We start from the raw sequence: 22,003 nt of genomic DNA on the forward strand, positions 1-22,003 counted from the left end.
GACGCTCAAAATGGTGTAACTTTTTACTCAACAATATGTGGACCATATAGAACAATTTGGTGTTGAAGGAAAACTTTTACTTTGGATGTCTGGGTTAGGCCTTTTTTGGACCAATTATACCATATTACCTCCGTAACTTTGGAACCGTTCATTTTAGAAGGGTTATGCATAGGGCCTTTTTTATTTCAAATTTAATGTAGAACAATTTTGTGTAGAAGGTTGTTTATGCTAAACCGCTTAGTTTTAGAAATATTGACAAAAAACGTAAAAAACTACGAATTTGCAGATTTCTCTCCCCTCTCCCCCCCAAACCCGACGCTCAAAATGGTGTGACTTTTTTCTGAACATTATGTGGACCATATAGAACAATTTGGTGTTGGAGGATTTCACTTTGGATGTCTGGGTTTGGGTCTAACTATACCATACTAATAGTCATTAAATTTGTATAACCATTTTCGAAACTGTATTCAGGACTCTAATTGTATAACTTGTCAACTTAAGTTCAAATAAAACAAGATACTTACAACCTTACTTTTACAACCATGATTTTACTATAAAGTTGAACTTTTGAATTGCCCCCTCGGCAGGGGGGGGGCGCCAAAATAGTAATTCGCACGGGTGAAATATTACCTACGGGCCGGCTCTGCGTCTGGCAAGGTCTTATGCTCTTCAGAATCGCCTGTCATTGTACACATTTCTTCTAAATGACTTACTCAAACACATACTTAAATTTAAACCTTACAGGAGAAAGTTTATTTTACCCCCTAAATTTGCACTTTTCGATTCACCTGGTAGATACACGTGCACCGCTGATGCCTGCCAGGTCATGGTTTTAGCCTTGGTGTGCTATGAATTATCACTAGAAAAATTTCTAGCCTTACAGGACGACCGTTAGTCGGAGGGTTCACTAGCTCTTAGACTATAATGCAATGTGGTTACTTTTTAACCCTCCTTGGTCCTTTTAGGGTTAAAACAGTATTAGCTTGACATGAATATTATGCAGCACCAATGAGCATAACCGGAACTATGATCAATTTCATTCCCAATTCAGGTCTATGTGACATTTATTTTGCCAGTAGTTTTTAAACCTACCCATTTACTACAATTACTGCAACCAGTAAACAAGTTTTGTATTTTATATTACAAAACAATATTCGTAAATATTTTGGGGTCTGAGTTGAAGATTAATATTGTTGACAAAGCAATATTTATTTTTGTTCTCATCAGTATTAAACAGAGTGATATAATAATATTTTCAATGAGGGAACACGATGCGCCGCATTCATTTATCATTATTGACAACTTTTACTTTATTATCAATGAATTTATGTAATACGTACAATCATTTTTATACATACAATGTGCAAATTCTGCATTTTTCGTATCTGTAAGAAAGAAGTAGACTGGAGGATATTAGTTTTTGGTTATTATTGCATTCATTTATAATTTATATAATTATATTTTTTGGCGGAGTGGTTTGGTGATTGGTGATCCCACTGTTTTGGGTGAATAGTTTTATTATTTATTATTTGGATCCACAAGTTTTATTTAAGTTGGATTCTGTTAAAAATTCTTTGAATCTGTGGTTTTACAGATATTCTCAATTATCTTCGTGTGCCATGTGCTTTGAAGCACGTTGGTTCGACTTTTTGGAATATTTTGACTACGTCGCTGTATTACACCAATCCCTTATGTGTCTTAGCCAACCTGGTCTCGGTGCTTTACTTATAAGATTAGTTCAGGAAGTTTGTTCTAGGATTAAACTCCATTTGCTTTCCCGAAGTAGATTGCCAAGTAGAACATTGTTTCTTCCCTTAACTATGTTCAGAAGTTCTCGTTGACAACTCGTAATGATCGATGACACTCGTAAGAGTCTCTGTAGTTCACATTTCAAATGCTGCAATGTTATTCAGTGATCTAACCTTAAGCTGCGTTGACATGCGTCAAGTGACTTGATCAACTCACTTGAATTCAAGTGAATTGAACGCAAAAGTTTACATGTTTTGATTTGACATGAAGGCATGTCAGTAAAAAAATGGCGCCAACAGAGATTCATCGCGGTATTTTAAATTCAGTCCTATGATTTTCTACTATATTTTTTCTTCCCTTAACTATGTTTAAAAGTTCTCGTTGACAACCTGCAGGTCTTATAATTGCTTCATTAGTGGCGTGCGCGCTCCATGACACTCGTAAGAGTCTCTGTAGTTCACATTTCAAATGCTTTAATTTTATTCAGTGATCTAACCTTAAGCTGCGTTGACATGCGTCAAGTGACTTGATCAACTCACTTGAATTCAAGTGAATTGAACGCAAAAGTTTACATGTTTTGATTTGACATGAAGGCATGTCAGTAAAAAAATGGCGCCAACAGAGATTCATCGCGGTATTTTAAATTCAGTCCTATGTTTTTCTACTATATTTTTTCTTCCCTTAACTATGTTTAGAAGTTCTCGTTGACAACCTGCAGGTCTTATAATTGCTTCATTTGTGGCGTGTGCGCTCCATGACACTCGTAAGAGTCTCTGTAGTTCACATTTAAAATGCTTTAATTTTATTCAGTGATCTAACCTTAAGCTGCGTTGACATGCGTCAAGTGACTTGATCAACTCAGTTGAATTCAAGTGAATTGAACGCAAAAGTTTACATGTTTTGATTTGACATGAAGGCATGTCAGTAAAAAATGGCGCCAACAGAGATTCATCGCGGTATTTTAAATTCAGTCCTATGTTTTTCTACTATACCTCCTCTGTACTCTGTACCCTATGTACAGAAGGTACATAATCAGCCATATTCTGTAACTTTTAACAAATCGAATAGAACTGACAAGTCGAATCGTAATTACCCGAAATCGGAATGTTTGATATCTATCGCGTCATTTTCGTGTTTGGATTGGCATTCTGTAACTAACTCACATCGTAATCAGGGTAAATCGAAATTGCCAGCTTCTATTTGACGCACTCAGGAGGTGGTGGCAACCTCGCATTGAGAAGCGAAATTATAGTGTTCTGTGACGTGTTTGTTACTGAATATAAACTTGAAATATAACACCGTTGCCATATCCTCAATATTTTCATACTATCACATTACATAAAGTTTAATTTAAAAAATAGTTTTGAAACACCAAAAAAGAAAAGTTTTGAAAAGTAAATAATAAAATATTAGTGTAAATACTGAATACAAAAAGCTCAAAAGAGGATAAACGGTTTTAAATCAAAGTTAATTAAAATCGTTATAAAAAAGAAAATAAAGTGATAAATAAAAATGATAAATGAAGATAAGATGTATAACTGTTTTTACATCAAAGATAATTTAAATTGATGTTATTAATTATTATTATTAATAAATTAATTAAAATCGATATTAGTGTCTGTTTTTAAACCAAGAGAAGTAATTCAAATTTACCGCGCAGTAATGCTTGCTTATAATTGGTCCAACCTCAAGCAAGTTTCCTCCATTGTTATAAAATTTTGACACTAATGGCATTTAGAAAATTTTGACAATACTGGTATTTCATAGGTTAGTTAAGATATTTCCATGATTTTTTGTGTTTTCTGCGTTATCCCTTTAATTTTTAGATTTTGAGTCTACTTGATATAAAAAAACAGTTATTTCTAGAACTCTTTAGCGACGTATTAGTATAATATAATATGTATGGATTACCGTCGAAGGCCGATATGATCAACCAAAAAAGAAGATGTATTTGGTGATTTTTCTAGTGACTTTCTTGGGTGTGAATCTGTGTTTTTAGTTTATTAAGGTTAGGTTCAATGCATACTCGTAGAACATGTCTAAATTAAATATACAATTCCTTAAGTAAATAACACCACATACTAAAAAATTAAGCATTATATTTATTTATAATGCTTAATTATTTATAGTATTTTTATTTGTATCTGCTTAATTTTTTAGTATGTGGTGTTATTTACTTAGGGAATTGTATATTTAATTTAGACATGTTGTACGAGTATGCATTGAACCTAACCTTAATAAACTAAAAACACAGATTCACACCCAAGAAAGTCACTAGAAAAATCACCAAATATATCTTTCATGTCTCGACAACTAATGGCCATTGGCATGGTAAGTACGGTGAATTTTTGCAGTTAGGTACCTAGTGTCATGGACCTTTCGATCCAATGGTCGTGAGTTCGAATCTTACCAGGGTTAGGAATTTTTCGTTTATTATAAATTAATAAATGAAAATAGTTTCTGTCCTTGTGGGATGGTACTCACCGGAGGGATCGCAGACGTTCGGATACAATTAGCGTGTCTTTGCAAAGACAATGACGTCAACTTTGCAAAGTAACAAGACACTTACTCAACACATGACACTAGGTACCTAACTGCAAAAATTCACCGTACCTACCATGCCAATGGCCATTAGTTGTAGAGGCATTAGCTAAAAAAAAAAACAAATTATTTTTAGTAAATATAAAATATAAACGTTATAAGCAAATATTTCCTAATCCAACATTATCGCTGCACGTATAATGCAAAAATAATTAGTCAATTAAATACAGCTGATTTAACATCTACACATTTTGCAAAAAAGAATTCTCCACTACTAGTGACAGCATTTGTAACTTGTCATGAACTTAATTTAACAAACTCTCCTTGCTACCTTATTTGGGAATCATTGGATATACCACACTTAACAAGCGTTCTATCTACAAATATTATTATTCCTAAATACCAAACTAAATTTTGTCATAATACTCTCAAGGAAATCTTAAGTAATTATTCAGATTACACCACGATCTATACAGATGGGTCAAAATCAGTAAACTGTACAAGTGCTTACTTTGTACCAAAAATAAATTTCAAAAAAGTATTTACTCTAAATAATCAATCCAGCATCTTTTCCGCCGAAGCATGTGCTATATATAAAGCTCTTGAATGGTGTTGTGAGAAACAATGGAACAAAATTGTTGTGTGCAGTGATTCACTATCAGTATTAAATGCATTACAAAACTTTAAAGTCACAATTAACAGCAATATATTTGTATTAAAAATATTGCAACAATTACTAAAATTATCAGCTTTAACATATAGTGTTAAATTTGTGTGGGTTAAGGGACATTCAGACATATTAGGTAATAGTATTGCGGATTCCATAGCTAAAAATCCACTAAAGTACCCTCAAATATTGATTGAAGAACTTAACACATGTGATCTTTTTGCATACGTTAAACAGCATATTAAATGTAAATGGGATAGACGTTGGATTCAGTTCGGTGAAAGTACAGGCACTAATTTGTTTAAATTACAACAAACAGTAGCTGTTAACCAATTTTACAAAGTTGTTGCACTAAGTAGAAATACAGTGTCGACCATCCTAAGATTAAAAGTAGATCATGGATGTTTCCCGAAGCATCTACATAAAATCGGAGTTCTCCCAACAGGCAGATGTGACTGTGGAACTAGCATAGCTAATCTAAATCATATATTTTTTAACTGTCCCTTAAATCTCAATGCAAGTATGTGGCTGCTACAAGAATTGCTGAAAGCAGGTTTAAGTACTCCCCTAGACTTAAATGTGCTATTAAGTGTAGATAACATTAAAATTTTTAAACTAATTATGACATTTCTTCAAAAAATTAAATTAAAAGTGTGAATGTAAAACTAACCGTTTGAATGAATAGGTATTTCTTTAGTATTATGTAATGTATGAATGAGATATTTACTGTAATTAATTATATTATTTTGTAACCTATGGATGTTTTTAGTTCTTACCGTAGTGAAAAAAAAATTAATATAGTTGTATTTATTAACATAGTACGTAGGTATTGTTATTTGTAAGCTTTATTTTTTATTTTCAAGTGTATACTGGACAATTTTATACTTATGAACGAATAATAATAATTTTATATGTAGTTACGTGGCTAAAGGTTCTGAACCAAGGCCAGAATAAAATAATAAAAAAAAATATAAACGTCAAAACAAAATACAATGCGCTTGCGTCAAGCACAATTCCGATATAGAAATCTCATGTCGACAGGGTAAATGCTGTCGAAGTCATTTCTATTCACTATTCCGATTGTAGAGATTCCGAGGGAGTTATGGAATACCGATTTTGACTACTTATGTATTTCTGATGACATCGTATTGATAACCGATAAAAAAGAAGAACTGTTTGAAATGATGAAAGAACTGGACATAGAAGCCGGAAAGATAGGTCTTAATATGAACTACAGCAAGACCAAAATCATAACAAATACAGATGAGGACATCACAATGAGGATCGGACAAGATGAAATAGAACAAGTTCACGATTATATGTATGTGGGTCAAATTATAAAACTTAACAAGGAAAACCAAACAGCAGAGATCAAAAGACGAGTTATACTGGCATGGGCGGCATTTGGAAACCTAAGCTACATTCTTATAAACAAAAGATATCCACAACACCTTAAGACCAAGGTATACAATCAATTCGTACTCTCTGTTCTCACTTACGGTTCCCAAACGTAGACGTTTACAAAAGCCAACATGGACAAGATCATAAAAACGCAAAGAGCAATGGAAAGGCAAGTGTTGCACATAAGACTATTTAATAAAAAGAGAAACGAGTGGATAAGAGAGAAAACCAAAGTTAGGGATGTTAGACAAGAAGTTGCAAAGTTGAAATGGAGATTTGCCGGACACACCATAAGACAAAAGGAAGACCGATGGAACAAAATTCTCATAAATTGGAGACCGTGGGAATATAAACGAAGCAGAGTAAGACCACAAATGAGATGGGCAGATGATGTCAAGAAGCACGTGGGCTCTAGATGGATAACTGTAGCGACAGAGAGAGAAGAATAGAAAAGGATTGGGGAGGCCTATGTCCAAAGATGGACCGAAGAAGGCTAATTAGATAGATAAATGTATTTCTACTCGACTTGGCCACTTCTATTTGATGTTCCTTACTTCTATCATCGAAATGAGTTACAGAATAGGCATGAATATATCTTGTGTTCCTGAACAGCTTCTTGTACTCTTTTTTATTTTTTTAGCTTCCGAGCATAGGTTGTTCGAATACTTGTTGTATTCGAACGGTGTCGGAAAGTTGGTCGAGAACAATTCGTCGACGGAAAATTAGTCGACAGCATTTGGTCGACAAACAGTTGGTCGAATGCACAATTCATCGAATGTAGGTATAATTCGTCGACGAACATTTGGTCGAATGGATTTTTGGTCGACAAAGACCCAAAGGGAATAATACATGGCGGAAACACGCCAATACATGAAGTTAATTTCTTTGTACCATATAAAAAGATATTTTGTAGATTGCCAGTCCTAAGACTTGGATAAAATGTGAAGGGAAGTTTATTCTCACGATTTCTTTACTTTTTTATTGATATTGACTAACTATTGATTATTGCAGTCGAAAACATTGTACGAAAATGCCTCGATTCCCTAACAATTTATTTACCTCAGCATCTCGCATATTTCGTCTTGTCCGCAAGTGCCCCCAAATTTGACTTTTCAGGAAATGCTCCGTTCTCAAGTGCGCCGACACCAAAAAGAAGAACGGCACAACATCACTAATTAAAATATCGATTTATGTTTGCTGTCTACTCTCCCACCGCAGCCAATTTTTTCATTAAATTTAAAAATAATTAAGATTAAAAAAAAAATAACAAACCCCCAAAAAAAATCAATTCAGATGTGTATAATAGTATAATAATACAATATTCCAGTTAACAAAATAAAAACCAATAATCCGTCGTTTGTCACTATTAATACCTTTATCCTAAAGATAAATAATAACAGTTTGTCGACGAAAAATCCATTCGAACAAAATGTTCGTCGACGAATTGTACATTCGATGAATTGTGTATTCGACCAACTGTTTGTCGACCAAATGTTGTCGACTAATTTTCCGTCGACAAAGTGTTCTCGACCAACTTTCCTAGACCCGAAATTTCTTGTTTCCAGCTTTTCAACAAGTTGTTTTTCAATATCTTCACCCATTTCGTCTATTCTTCTTCTGAGTATTTTTACTGAGTGGCGTAGCTTTTACATTTTTGTCATATTGTTTGCAGTTTTAGGGATTAATAAAGATATTTTATAACTAGCCTCAAGAATACGATTATTAGTTGAAATATGAACAGTGAATATACTTTAATGTTTTTTACAGAAATCCAGCCTTACATTTAAATGGCCCATAGCGAAAGGGTTAAACTCGTGTCGAGCCCATATTCGAATTGCCCCCCTTAACAATCAAATTGCCCCCTGTCGGGTGTCTTGCCCACGATGGCCTGCCCACGATGACTTGCCCACGATGGCAAACACTGGCTGAAGGTGATATAAAAATCGGAAGTATATATTTGTTCTCCTCTTGCTAAGGCGTGATGAATAATAAATGGCTAGTACTATTTCGACGTCTTTAAAGCAGTACTTCCAACACCTCAGTTGTCATTTTATCTGTTCTAATAACACAAGAATTTTTTTTATAGACTGACAGACACATAGATCATTCAAGGTGTTCACATTTTATTGTTGTAAAATGAATGAAAACAAAAAATGTCAAGTAACATTGCCCGTTCAGCATTATTGAACTAAAAAATCTAACGTTTTGTTGTCCACCGTTCAGCCAATCATATTCATTCATATATGGAAATAGATCCGATGGATTTACATAAATAAGAATGACTCGCAATTTAAATTTAAATATTCTCTCCGAATGAAACGCGTAAAAAACTTTAAGTATCCCATTCAAAAAATTCACACTTTTATACAATTATTATTCTCAATGAAATGAAGCAATTTGCACATTCATCATTAACATAATAGTGAAATTATACCCGTAACAAAAATATTAATATAAACTCGCTGACTACTTGTTTATAGAGTAGAGTATCATATTTATAATTTAATAATATTACAACTTTCGCTCAAAATAAATAAACACCTTGTAATTGCCAAACAACAATGTGAAATAATTCACCATCTCATACAGTCATACATGATCAACTCGTGGTTTTAACTCTTCATCTTCATCCTAGTCGGTAGCTTGTTTTCAAGCACTATTTTGTGAAATCTCTTGTACTGTCAGTTTCCATTATTTGTCTCGATCTTCCGCTAATTGTATTGGTTGTGGTAGAGCCTTGCCTTGGTAGAGACTTCTTCTCCCGTGGATTCTGTTTGATTCCCCGTTTGCTTTAATGTCAAACATTTAGATGCATGTAGGAATGTAGAGAATATTTTTTAATGCTTCCTACTTTGGTGTTAAGCCCTATAAATACCAGTGTTTCTCAACCGCTGGTCCATGGACCGGCGCCGGTCCGTGGAAAAATTTTGCCAGTCCGCAGAAAATATGTTGCATTTGCAAACCCCCCGAGAATTTCGCGCTCTAATACAGTGACATCCAACAGAAAAAGTTCGTTGGCATGTTGGCCTGCACTGATGGAGCAGCTAATATGACAGGAAAGCACTGTGGTGTTGCTAAAAAAATTGAAGAAGTTTCGTCCTCAGATCTCTTCATTACACATTGTGTCATACATACATCGTCAACATTTAGCAACGAGAAATTTGTCACCAGCACTAAACGATGTTCTTTTGCGAATTTATAAAAATCATGAATTTTAATAAGAACAGCGATTTAAATTCAAGATTATTTGCAATACTTTGCCAAGAAGTAGGGGCAGACCATTACCATAACTACAACTAATAACTATTACTTCATGCTGAAGTAAGATGGTTGTCTCGGGGCAAAGTATTGACAAAACTATTTGAATTACGAACAGAAGTGAAAATATTTCTAAATGAAAAAAATCTTCATTATCGAATTATTTTTCCGTTACAGAATGGGTCGCAAAACTGGCCTATCTGAGCGACATATTTTCTTACGTTAACGACTTAAATTAAAGTCTTCATCTTCGGGGTAGTACAACAGATATATTTAATTTGCACAGCAAAATAGATGCTTTTAAGAAAAATATTAAGTGTTGGTTAACACAAGTTAAACAAAATAATTGTCAAATATTCTCTGCTTACTTAGATTTCCTAAATAACAAAAAAGAACTAAATTATATAAAACGTATTGCAACAATTTGTATCCATTTACAAGTATTGTATGATGGGTTTGAAAAGCATTTTCCCACAGACATCGGTGTACCTACTCGAGAGTAATTTATCAATAATATAACAAATCCTTTCATTTGTAGTGTTAACAAAATGAATCAGGGATACAAAATGGGTAACCGAACCATGAGAATACTTTGCTACGCAGATGATGCAATCTTAATAGCCGAAAACGAAGATGACTAACAACGCCTTCTACAAAAATTCAAAATAACCACCGAAAAGTATAACCTGACACTATCCACAGAGAAAACCCAATCGATGGTAATATCCAAGAACCCAATTAGGTGTAAATTAGTAGTGGACGACCATATAATCGAACAGGTAATGGATTGTAGATATTTGGGTGTGGAAATATCTAGCGACAGGCATTTGTGGCAAGAAACAAAACAGCAGGTAACGAAAGCAGCGAGAATATCTGATTTCCTGAGGGATATAATCTGGCGGAATAAATATATGAGCACCAAAAGCAAAGTCCGCATTTATAAGACATGTGTTAGACCCGTACTGACATACGCAGCTGAGACAAGGGCCAAGACAACAAAGACCAAACAAATAATCAGAATAACAGAGATGAAAACCCTAAGATCCATAAGAGGTATCACACTCAGAGATAGAATACGAAACGAAGACACATTGAGGGAGCTAGTCGTTCAAGACGTAGTGAGATGGACAAGAGCACGACGACGCATGTGGAGAGACCACGTAGATCGGATGGACCCTGAACGTATGGCGCAATGGGCGAAAACACAGAAGCCCAACGCCAAGCGACCCAAAAAACGATGGTACGAGAGCTGGAGCTCCGGATTGCAGCAGAGACTGTAACAGAAGAAACAGGACATAGTCTTATTACAAGAAGAAGAAGAACAAGAAGAAGAAATCCTCTCATAGAATATGAAAATCTTCAATTAAACAATGAAGGGACACAACATATCTTAAAATTGGGTTCTGATTTGACGTTAAAGGTAAATTTTTCGACAATAACATCCAATGAATTTTGGATCAAAATGAAAGAAGAATATCCCAGTCTTCATAACCAGGCTATGAAGATGTTGCTCCCTTTTGCCACAACATATTTATGTGAAGCGGGATTTTCGACAATGACGACAACTAAAAACAAAGCAAGAAATCGGTTGTCGATAAACACGTGACTTCGATTAGCACTAAATAATTTACAACCCGAAATGGACACTGTTATACAGAAGAAACAGACAATCACATTAACCTGTTAAACATTTTGTGAAAATAGTTTTTGTAATTTTAGTTTTCAATAATATTTACTAAACATGTATTTAATACATATTTGAAAAAATTATTGGTCCGCTAAAAATTATCCTAAGTATTACCGGCCCGCTAAAAATTATCCCAAATATTACCGGTCCCTGATAAGAAAAAGGTTAAAAAACACTGCCCTATACTATGACTTTTCCAAATATTTGTAAGGTTTGGCACGGCTTGCTGGCCATTGCAATTTTTCAAATTTTTTCACTGCATCCCCCTTGGTTTGTTGTAAATTAAGGAGCCGAGATAAGTGAAATTGTTAACCTTTTCGGCGATATAGATTTAATCTATACTTAAATGGCTTGAGTTATGTTAGTCTACTACCATTATTTTGATCTTGGGTTTGTTAATCTAGGGACTGCCTTCAAAATTTGTTTCTTCAACTCCTTAATATATTAGTTCTTCTAATTTTGCTTTAGATGCAGCGAAGGGAGGTGGTATCATAACCGTGCCGAAGATTATTATTTTTTGTATCATTCATGATTGTGTTAAACGGCATGTAAGTACCTACGCATATCCTCGTTGACAGAAAAAGCTGTCATTAAATTCACTTTCAATCTTGACCTGATATTATCGTGTACCTATATATTTTTTATTAGGTATATCAGATAATGATCGGTACATCAGTTTCTTTGCTAATGCTCCATACATAGTTACTGTTAACGCACGCTCTCGAACGCTTTGGTGTAGTCAATATAACATAAATAGGTTGATTATGTTGAATTCCCTGGCTTTTTCTGCAATTTGTATTATGTTTAATATCGGTTTTCTGATGCCTCTCAGGTAAAACTCCTGCTTGTTTCGGCGGTACTTGTTGTAATAGGATATAATATTTCTGACGTTTTAATATAAATTGCAGCATCACCTTTATGGCATCTGAATGTCTAACTTAGAATAAATTATTTACAATTTTTGTTTATAGGTACATATTATCTATTGATTTTCTCAACTTTTACGATGTTTTGAAAAATACCCCTTACTTGTATTTAGCATACACAAACTTTACTCATGTTTTTCTTTTTTATTCATAAAAACTTTGTTTAGATCTATGGTTTAATAATTGCTCCTCTTAAGTAGAGGATTTAACACCTGCATTTGCTGAGATTATAAATTCTATTGAATTTGAAATAAATTTTCAATCACGGAAGATGTAAAAAACCATTTTTATTTATTTTAACTGCATCATATTTAAGGTTTATATTTTAGTAGAACAATTTTTTTATTTATTTATTCTATTTAAGTTAGGTATGTTTATTCTTCACGCTGTGGCTAATATCTCCACTTATATTTTTAGGTCAGCTACGCCGAAACTACATATTCTAGAACCAGTGCAGACTACCACACAGCTTCCAACATACTTAGCACAAATGGGCAAAGGACTGACCTCAATACCAAAAGGAGGACCAACAGTCAGATCAGTTAACTACGGTTACAACAACATCTTCAACTTATCTGCTAATGTCTTCTCATACAATGGATTCGCCGTATTGGATAGAATACAGCTGAGCCATAACCAGATTACAATAATACACCAAAAAGCCTTTCGACATCTGAATTATCTGAAGGTTGTTGATTTGTCTGGAAACAATTTGACGATACTGGATGTAAATACTTTTAAAACTAATGTTAATTTAGAAAAACTAGATTTAACGACTAATAAGATACGTTTTAGGAATAGGCCCTTTTTGAAGTCAGCTTCTTTAACAACTTTAATTTTAAGCGATAATAGAATAGAGCAAATATTCGAGCTCAATTTTACTAAACTACCAAAACTAAGAAACCTAGTCCTTAATTCTAACGTCATGTTTGTAATAGCTGATCACAGCTTTCAACATTTAACGAATCTAGTCTACCTCTCCCTAGCCAACTCCGGGGTTTATAGACTAAGTGATGAAATGTTTAAAAACGGGAGTTACCCGAAAATTATAGACGTTACTGATACCCCTCTGGCTAGTAAATTCAACCCACCTTTGAGGAAGGTTAAGAACGAAGGTGTGGTAGATCTTATTAACATAGATAAATACTCCTACTATTAATTCTCCTCGTATAAGTCTTCATATTGAAGACGATTGGTACTATAAATTTTGAAGACAATGTGGTATCATTGTCACAGACTGAATTTTTTAGTTGTGACCTCAAATGAAGTATTATTTCTATGTTCTTGGCACAATCTGAGGTAGAGGTGGACGAGATAACGTGAGCATGCTGTGTTGCTGAATGTGATGATATATTTATACGAATATTGTGAAGGTGTAACGTGAGAATGTATGATCAAATTATATTAACTATGTTGTATAAAAGTACTGCATTTGCAAAATATCGTAATAGAAATTAAACTGACGGTGACGGTTCGACTCATTTACTCTTTTATTTAGTGGTTATACAATTGCTTCATTACATTCTATAAAATACAGATTAGACAATTTCTTCATAACAACAACCGTTCTTTATATAAATATCTATTTAATAATATTCGAGAATTCGATATAAATCAGGTAAATAATCGAAAAGTACAGAAGAAACTAATTTCTTCAAACCTTTATTTACTGAAGATTATTTGGTAATATCATTTACTATTTTTACTCTTGATTCTGTCTTATTGAATGGATTTTATAGAGCTGTAATGAGAGTGTGATTTATGTTTGTAGTCCAGAGAAATAAGATTTTTCTCGTGACACATCCCCCTCCAGGCCGAAACCAAATTTTTTAAGTAGTATGGACATCTATATAATGGTAGGGGAGCCCAAGCGGGGATTTTTGCAGTTACTCGAGCGCGTCAGATTATAATATGGGAGAAACCTGGTACCCTGCAGATGTACCTATACGATATATTGGCTCTTAACAAAGGGAGTTCGTTAAGGGGGGCCCGAAGAAAAAAATCTATCTTTAAAAAAACTCGAAATTGTCAGATTAAGATAAGGAACATTAAGTACATGCAAAAGAGTGTATATTTCAAAAATCTTACGATTTGAGCCGGGCGTAAAGAAATGGGTAAGTCCCAAAATTTTACAAGAAAAAAGCGATTATTTCGCGAAATGAATGACAGATCGAAAAACTAAAAATTATGTGCTCAATATTTTTTTAAAATCTATCGAATGCAACCAAACACAACTGCCCACGGCGAGGAGTGGGGGTAAATTTAATATTTTAAATATGAATCCCGCGATATTTCGCGTAATGAACATCACATCGAAAAACTGTAAAATACACTTATTCAATATTTTTGAGAAATCTATCGAATGACACTAAACACGATCCCCACGGAGGTGGGGTAGGGGGTTACTTTAAAATCTTAAATAGGAGTCCCCATTTTTTATTGCAGATTTGGATTTATTACGTAAAAATAAGTAACTTTTATTCGAAACATTTTTTCGAATTATGGATAGATGGCGTTATAATCGGAAAAAACGATTGTTGGAAATGGAAAATTAAATTTAAAAATGGCAAGCGCCCACTAAAATGAAAAACTTTACTTAACTTTTTTTGGTTTTAGGACCTACTCTTCACAACCCAATAAGTCCCCATAACGTTCGAGTGACTGCACATTTAGCATACGTTGCTCCCCTACCATAATCTATGTTTCCTGCAGCCGATTTTGATGATATACATAGTTATAAACAAATGAAGATCAAAAAACGGTAAATTTTCGCTTTTTTCGTCTATTACTAAAAAATTGGGCATTTTAAAAAAATTTGAGAGTAATAAACTCATAAACCGTATAAAAAACTTCAATATGGCGTTCGCTGAATAGGTCTATCCTTATTTGTTGCATAGAAAATTGCAAAATAAGTAATAAATTTTGAGATTTTATAAATGTTCATAACTTATGTAAAAAATTAAGTTAGAACCTTCTTATTTCACGGACTGCTGAGACTTCTTGTGCTTAAATTATATTCTAAATTCCAAAGCAATTGGTCAAATAGTTTAAAAGTTATTTAATTTGTTTATCCCAAATTCATTTTTTTTTGCAACACTATAACTCAGAAAATTATGAGGTTACAGTAATACTTCGGACAGTTTATGAAAGAAGAACATTTAAACTATTAACTTAATTAAAAAAAGTGACAAAAAGTAATTTTAAACACTGTAAAATTATTTTGCAAAAACATGTCGATGTTTTGCTTACTTTTAAACAATAGGGATGTTCACTAATTTTTAAATATAGTTAAATTCAATAGATTACAAGGTATATAAAAACGTAACAATCATAAAACTGTTTAAAAATGTATATTTTTTAAGATAAATGAGTTCATAATGTTGATTTTCTTGGAGGCTAGAAAAACGGTACCCTGCAGCGAGGCTACGGTCTGTGACGTCAGCAGTCGTAACGTCTTTGATCGAAGACTAGTTTTGTATACTTATTTACTCAGTGTATTTGAACGTGCGCAGTTTTTTACGTATTTCATTATTAAAAATAAAGCCAAATAAGTGGTGTTTTGTTCCTGGGTGTGTAAATACATCAAAAAACAGTTCTGACAAGATTTTTATTACCGTTCCAGCCAATTTAAAACAGAAAAAGAAAGGGTTTGTTGCAGCTAGAACTTAAAATAACTAACTTAAAGAACTAACTTAATAAAATAAACATTATAGAAGTTTTCCAGAGACTTTCGGCCCTTGGTAATAATGTAATTGTTCTTTCTGCATTTACATTTTTCAAAAATACTTATTAGTTTTCTCAGGATTCGAAAAAAATGAATGAATTTAAATAGCATTGGACCAAGATTTTGCACCTACCCCATTAAAAAGTAAATGAAAAAGTTTCGGGACCTCAAATTTGTATTCCTTAAACTGGGAATTCCTAAAAACGGGATTCTAATAATACATACAGTAAAAGTAAACCTTGAAATAACAACTACATGTGGATGTAGGTATGACTTTACATTATATTAAAATCATTAATGATTTAGTGAAAAGATTGGTTGAAATGAAAATGTATAATACCCAAGTTCAAAAATATTTTTTACCTTAGAACAGTAGTTGTCAACTCGAAATACGAAACAACCGAAATAAGATCTAGAGTTGAAAAGGACATAGCAACATTTAACAACATGCATGAGAAATATTTTCACCCATCGCGACATAATATCTCTCCCACTAAAAATGCGGCTGCTAAAATGTTATTATTTCCGGTCTTCCTATATGGCGCAGAGGCCTGGACAACAATGGAAACATTAATGAAAAAGCTAGAGGCATTCGAGATGTGGGTGTACCCACGTATCCTCAAAATATCCTGGGCGACCCACACCAACGTACAGGTATTGCGTCGAATGGGAAAACAAAAAGAAATCTCTTTTACAATTAAGAAACGAAATCTTAAATATTTCGGTCATATCATGAGGCATGATAAATATCGTATACTCCAACTGATAACGCAAGGTAAAATAGAGAGCAAACGCGGACCCGGAAGAAAAGACACTCATGACTTAAAAACTTACGCCAATGATTTGGACAAAAATCGATCGAGTTATTCAGAAACGCCTCAAATGAAATTAAAATTGTCATGATGATAGCCAACGTCCACAACGGACAAGGCACATGAAGAAGAATAAAAATATTTTTAATACACCTAACCAAGGTAAAGTAATAACCAGCCAATGTATGTATACAATATGCATGCGTACAACGCATGCATACAACTTTCTCTATTTTTTTTTGTGGAGTATTAAGCATTTATTTTTTAGCTTAAAGAAGACATGGAAAATTATATGGAATATACACTCAGTAAAGCTGTGGTAGATTTATTTTTTTACAAGATGCCAATAAATCATACACCATTGTTACATCTACACTACAGTCGGTAGTTTATACGAATCGGCTTTCTGAAAACCTTCTTCCATTTTATTTGTTTATTTTTGTAAAACCCAAAATATGTCCTTACAAACAGTCTATCCACTTTAAACTAAACAAATTCACTATAAAACTCCACTTTAACCCTGATAAAACAAGAAGAGAACAAAATAAAATGACCTGAAACGTCAAACAGGTAAACAGTAACACTATGAGAATGGCGCGCGCTTGGGGTATGCAACTAGTGACGTCAGGCCAATAGAGAAGCGTTCTTGAAATTTAAAATAATGCTAGATTTCTAATAAAGATTTTTTATAGAAAGGCTTTTTCAATTTTGTTGAAATTTTGGACAATTATTCCTAGGGTGTTTCTTAATCGTTTTACATGTTTGAAATGACTTTTTAATTTTTTGTGAACATCCCTATTAGAATAACTTTTTAACCGTTACCCATAGAAAAATTATTTTTTCATATTTAGAAAGACTGAATTTTTATACACATTTAGACAGAAAAACAATTGTCCTAGGACAGTTAGAGACGAAGTTAGCCCCCACTTTTTTAATTCACATGTTCTTGCAAAAAATTTTTGCAATATTTAGACATATTTGTTGTCATTTTTTTTTTAATTAAATCAATAGTGTAAATATTCTTCTTTCATAAACTATCCAAAGTATTACTGTAACTTCAGCATTTTCTGACTTAGTGTTGCAAAAAAAATTAATTTGGGATAAACAAATTAAATAACTTTTACACTATTTGACCGATTGCTTTGAAATTTAGGGTATGATTTAAGCACCAGAAGTCTCAGCATTCCGTTTAATAAGAAGGTTCTAACTTAATTTTTACATAAGTTATGAATATTTATAAAAACTCAAAATTTATTATTTATTTTGCAATTTTCTAAGCAACCAATGAGGATAGACATATTCAGCGAACGCCATATTGAAGTTTTTTATACGATTTATGAGTTTATTACTCTCAAATTTGTTTAAAATGCTTAACTTTTTGGAATAGACGAAAAAAGCGAAAATTTGCCGTTTTTTGATCTTCATTTGTTTATAACTATGTATATTATCAAAATCGACTACAGGAAACATATAGGTTATTATTATAGATGTCCAAACTACTCAAAAAATTTGATTTCGGCCTGGAGTGGGTTGTGTCACCAACAGGATATTTTTTTTCCTTATTTCTCTGAACTATTGTAACTTTCAAGATTTAGTACTCGTCCCTACAATTTACTCAATGTTAAGGTACGTGTCCATAGTGGATACGTTGGTTCTCGCCGTTCGCCGCTTGGCGCACACTCTCTTCAATTCAACCGGTTTGCGGTTTATATGTAGGGAAGCGCATCCCGTATCCATTTAAGCAGCTACACGGAACACGGGGCACCAACGTATGGATACGTACCTTTACGTCAGTCGTACCCTTACGATAGTCAGTCTTCTGTAATTTTAACATCGATTCTTTCATCTTTTTCAAGGATTAACATTATATTTTTCATTCTTCTTGAACTTTTAGGTTGACCCGGTTTTCAAAATTAAAGCAAATGAGTTCAAGAGAGCTTTACCAGTAGCAAGAGGCTTCCAATAAGAGTATTAGAGAAATTTTTTGCATGTATTACAAGAATTTCATCTCTCAGAATGATATATCGTTTATTCCAGAAAGGATGGGTAAACACGATCTTAAATAACAATGTATCTTTACTTTCTGGATTTGTTCCTCGTTCAATGCCCTAAATATTCGCTTGTGTCATTTGTCAGTGAAAGTACACTATTAATTCATCCAGTTGTTGGAAAATTGTCATTTTTTAGGTTATAAACTTTTAATTTTACTCAATAGTTCCAAAAAATGTTTTGTCGCGCGGCATTATTCTATCCGGAGTAGGTACCTACTTCTTAATGCTTCCAACACTCTTCTTAATATTTGCACTCTGATTCTGGCAAACTTTATTCTTTCTTGTTATTAGATCAACAAGATCTTGGCCATGTTGGTATTAGTAAAGAGAAGGACCAACATCCAGTTAGTATTAGCGAGAATGTTATAGAGAACAAATTATTCAATATTTTGTGCGAGATTTTAAAGAAGAGTGTACAGATAAATATTTAAGGATGAGGCAACGAGCCATACAGCTACATGTTTACACCCCTTTACTTTGTGAACATTTTATAACAGAATAATTTCTCATAAGAATTAAAGCCTTCTCAATCACATGATTTCACACCACCTGATGCGTATATTTAGAGCATACTGAAGTTCCTAGTTAACTTACAATTCTAAAAAAACTACTATATAAAATAACCTACATCTTTTCAGGAAGTCCACCATTCACACTTTGTAAATAGATGCAATAATCTGCGAAATTATGAGGATTGTTTATACTGCAATGGTGCACATATTGAAAACAATCATTATCATTCTGTTTGCCTTATTCCTATGAGGGGTCGGCTTCCCTAATTGCATTTCTCCATACAATTCTATCTTGGGTCATATCAATATTAATCCCCTTTACCAACATATCCTGCCTAATCTTCTCCCCCACATCTTCTTTTGTCTTCCTCTTCTACTCCTTCTAGGAATCTGCACTTCAGCAATTCTTCGAATTGGGTGATTAGCGTCTCGACGTTGAACATGACCAAACCATCTCAACCTATGCTCTCCAATTTTGGAATCAATTGGTGCCACACCTAGACTTCCCCTAATATACTCATTTTCAATTTTATCCTTTTTTGTCACTCCACTCATCCATTTAAGCATTCTCATTTCCGCCACATGCATTCGTTGTTCCTCTTTCTTTTTCACTGCCCAACATTCAGTTCCGTACATCATAGCCGGTCTTATGGCTGTTTTATAGAATTTTCCCTTCAACTTCATTGGAATTTTCCTGTCACACAGCACACCACTCGCTTCCTTCCACTTCATCCATCCAGTCCTAATTCTACTGCATGCATCTCCATCTATTTCTCCATTACTCTGTAATACCGATCCCAGGTACTTAAAACTATTGATTTTTACAATCCAAAGACACCATCCAAAGATACCATTTTATTTGTAGTACCTCCATCTTTAAAGGACATTGCAAATACTCTGTCTTTGTCCTACTAAGTTTTAAACCTTTTTTCTCCAGAGCTTGTCTCCATTCTTCCAGTTTTTGTTCTAAGTCTCTTTCACTATTTCCTACTAATACGACATCATCAGCATACATTAAGCACCATGGAATATTACCCTGTAGATTCGCTGTTATCTGGTCCAAAACTAATGGAGAAAACATGTTGAAAACAATCATTAAATGCAATACTCATTTTCGTTATTGGCGACTATTGTATATCCTTCTTTTCAGAAAGGAAAGTCCAGTGAAATATAATATAAAGGCCCATAGACTAAGATGGTCAGGACATGTGATACATATTAACGATAATCGCCTTATAAACAATGTGTTTTGGGAAAGACAAGATGGTAGAAAGTTTGTAGGACGGCCTAGAAAAAGGTGAAAAGATGCAGTCCAAGAGGATCTGGAGAAAATGGAAGTGATATAATGGAAAATAGTGGCACAGGACCGACAAACATGGAAGGCAATAGTAAACGCGGCAAAGACTCTCTAAGAATTGTAACGCCATTGATGGTGATGATGCCTATTGTATAACAGTTCGGCTCAACAGCAATTAAACATTTTAATTATTTTATTTCTTGGCAATTTTTACTTTGATTCGCAGTACTTTATAATATATTAAATCAATAATTTCTTCTATCAACCTTTTGTCTCCTTGTAGACACTCAGCAATGATACCATTTTATTCGAGGTCTTGTTATTTTTATAATGGCTTGTAATTTCAGATGCTTTGTAAGATTTTTCATTATAGTTACTATGTATTTCTTCCTTGGCATCTTAATCCTTATTTGTGTCTGCTCCTCTATAGGTTCGACTTATTAGTCAAGGATAATAAGGTTTTTTCCATGACACTTGAACAGCCAGGGTACTGATACGTTTTTTCGGCAGGTAATACCTAACCTATAAGAGCAGATTGTAACTATTTCCTGCGTAGGATCTGGCGGCCATTTTTATTTATAAACAATTAAGTGTCAAAAAATGGCATTTTTCACTTTTTTTTTTCAAATCAATGGACAATTACAAACATCTTCGAGATTATGGAAAAAGCTTTAAAATGACGTATACATTCCACGAACATACGCCTGTTTTGGATTACTTCGACAACGAATATTTTACTGTGCAAAATAAGAAGAACGAAAGTAAAATGAAAATTACATTGTTGTTTATTGGAATAATTATTAGCGCCATTTACTTTCGTACTTCTGATGTTGCACAGTAAAATATTCGTTGTCGAAGTAATCCAAAACAGGCGTATGTTCGTGGAATGGCCAATATTACAAAGTTTGATATACTCATTTATTGTTAATATAATAATTGCGAAAAAAGGTCGGAATTGCAAAAAAAATTATTTTCGCAATAACTGTTGTAAAAATTAGTGTACAACTTTGAAATTTTTGTCAAATAAGGGTTCTTTGGTGCTTAATATGTGATAAAAATTTCAAAGCGATTCATTCAATTGTTTAAATTTTATTCAAATTGTTTATCCCAGAGAGCATTTTTTTGCAATAACATAAGTCAGAAGAAAATGACGCTAGAACCATTCCACATGTGTTAAATGAAAGGGCGTGAGCTATATTTTCAACTTGGTTTAAAAAAAGTGAATAAAACATGCTATTATTAGTAATAAATAATTATGCAAAAGTATCGTAAATCTTTCCTTATAAATTGTTTATTTTGTTATATAAGAAATTATACATATTTATTACAATTTTTTATCAATTATGATATAGATAACATTACTTGGTAATTGTGCACT

General features: G+C 33.4%; 1 protein-coding gene across 1 annotated transcript in view; it reads left to right on the forward strand.

The window, feature by feature from the left end:
- Positions 1-14,986, forward strand: part of LOC114330405 (leucine-rich repeats and immunoglobulin-like domains protein 1) — a 77,628-nt gene extending 62,642 nt beyond the window's left edge. The window contains exon 2 of the mRNA XM_028279749.2: positions 12,647-14,986. Within this exon, the coding sequence (XP_028135550.1) occupies positions 12,647-13,388 (742 nt within the window). The 3' untranslated portion in view covers positions 13,389-14,986. The remainder of the gene's footprint in view (positions 1-12,646) is intronic.
- Positions 14,987-22,003: the final 7,017 nt, after the last annotated feature.

The sequence above is a fragment of the Diabrotica virgifera genome, chromosome 2, assembly GCF_917563875.1.
Source record: "Diabrotica virgifera virgifera chromosome 2, PGI_DIABVI_V3a".
Taxonomy (NCBI): domain Eukaryota; kingdom Metazoa; phylum Arthropoda; class Insecta; order Coleoptera; family Chrysomelidae; genus Diabrotica; species Diabrotica virgifera.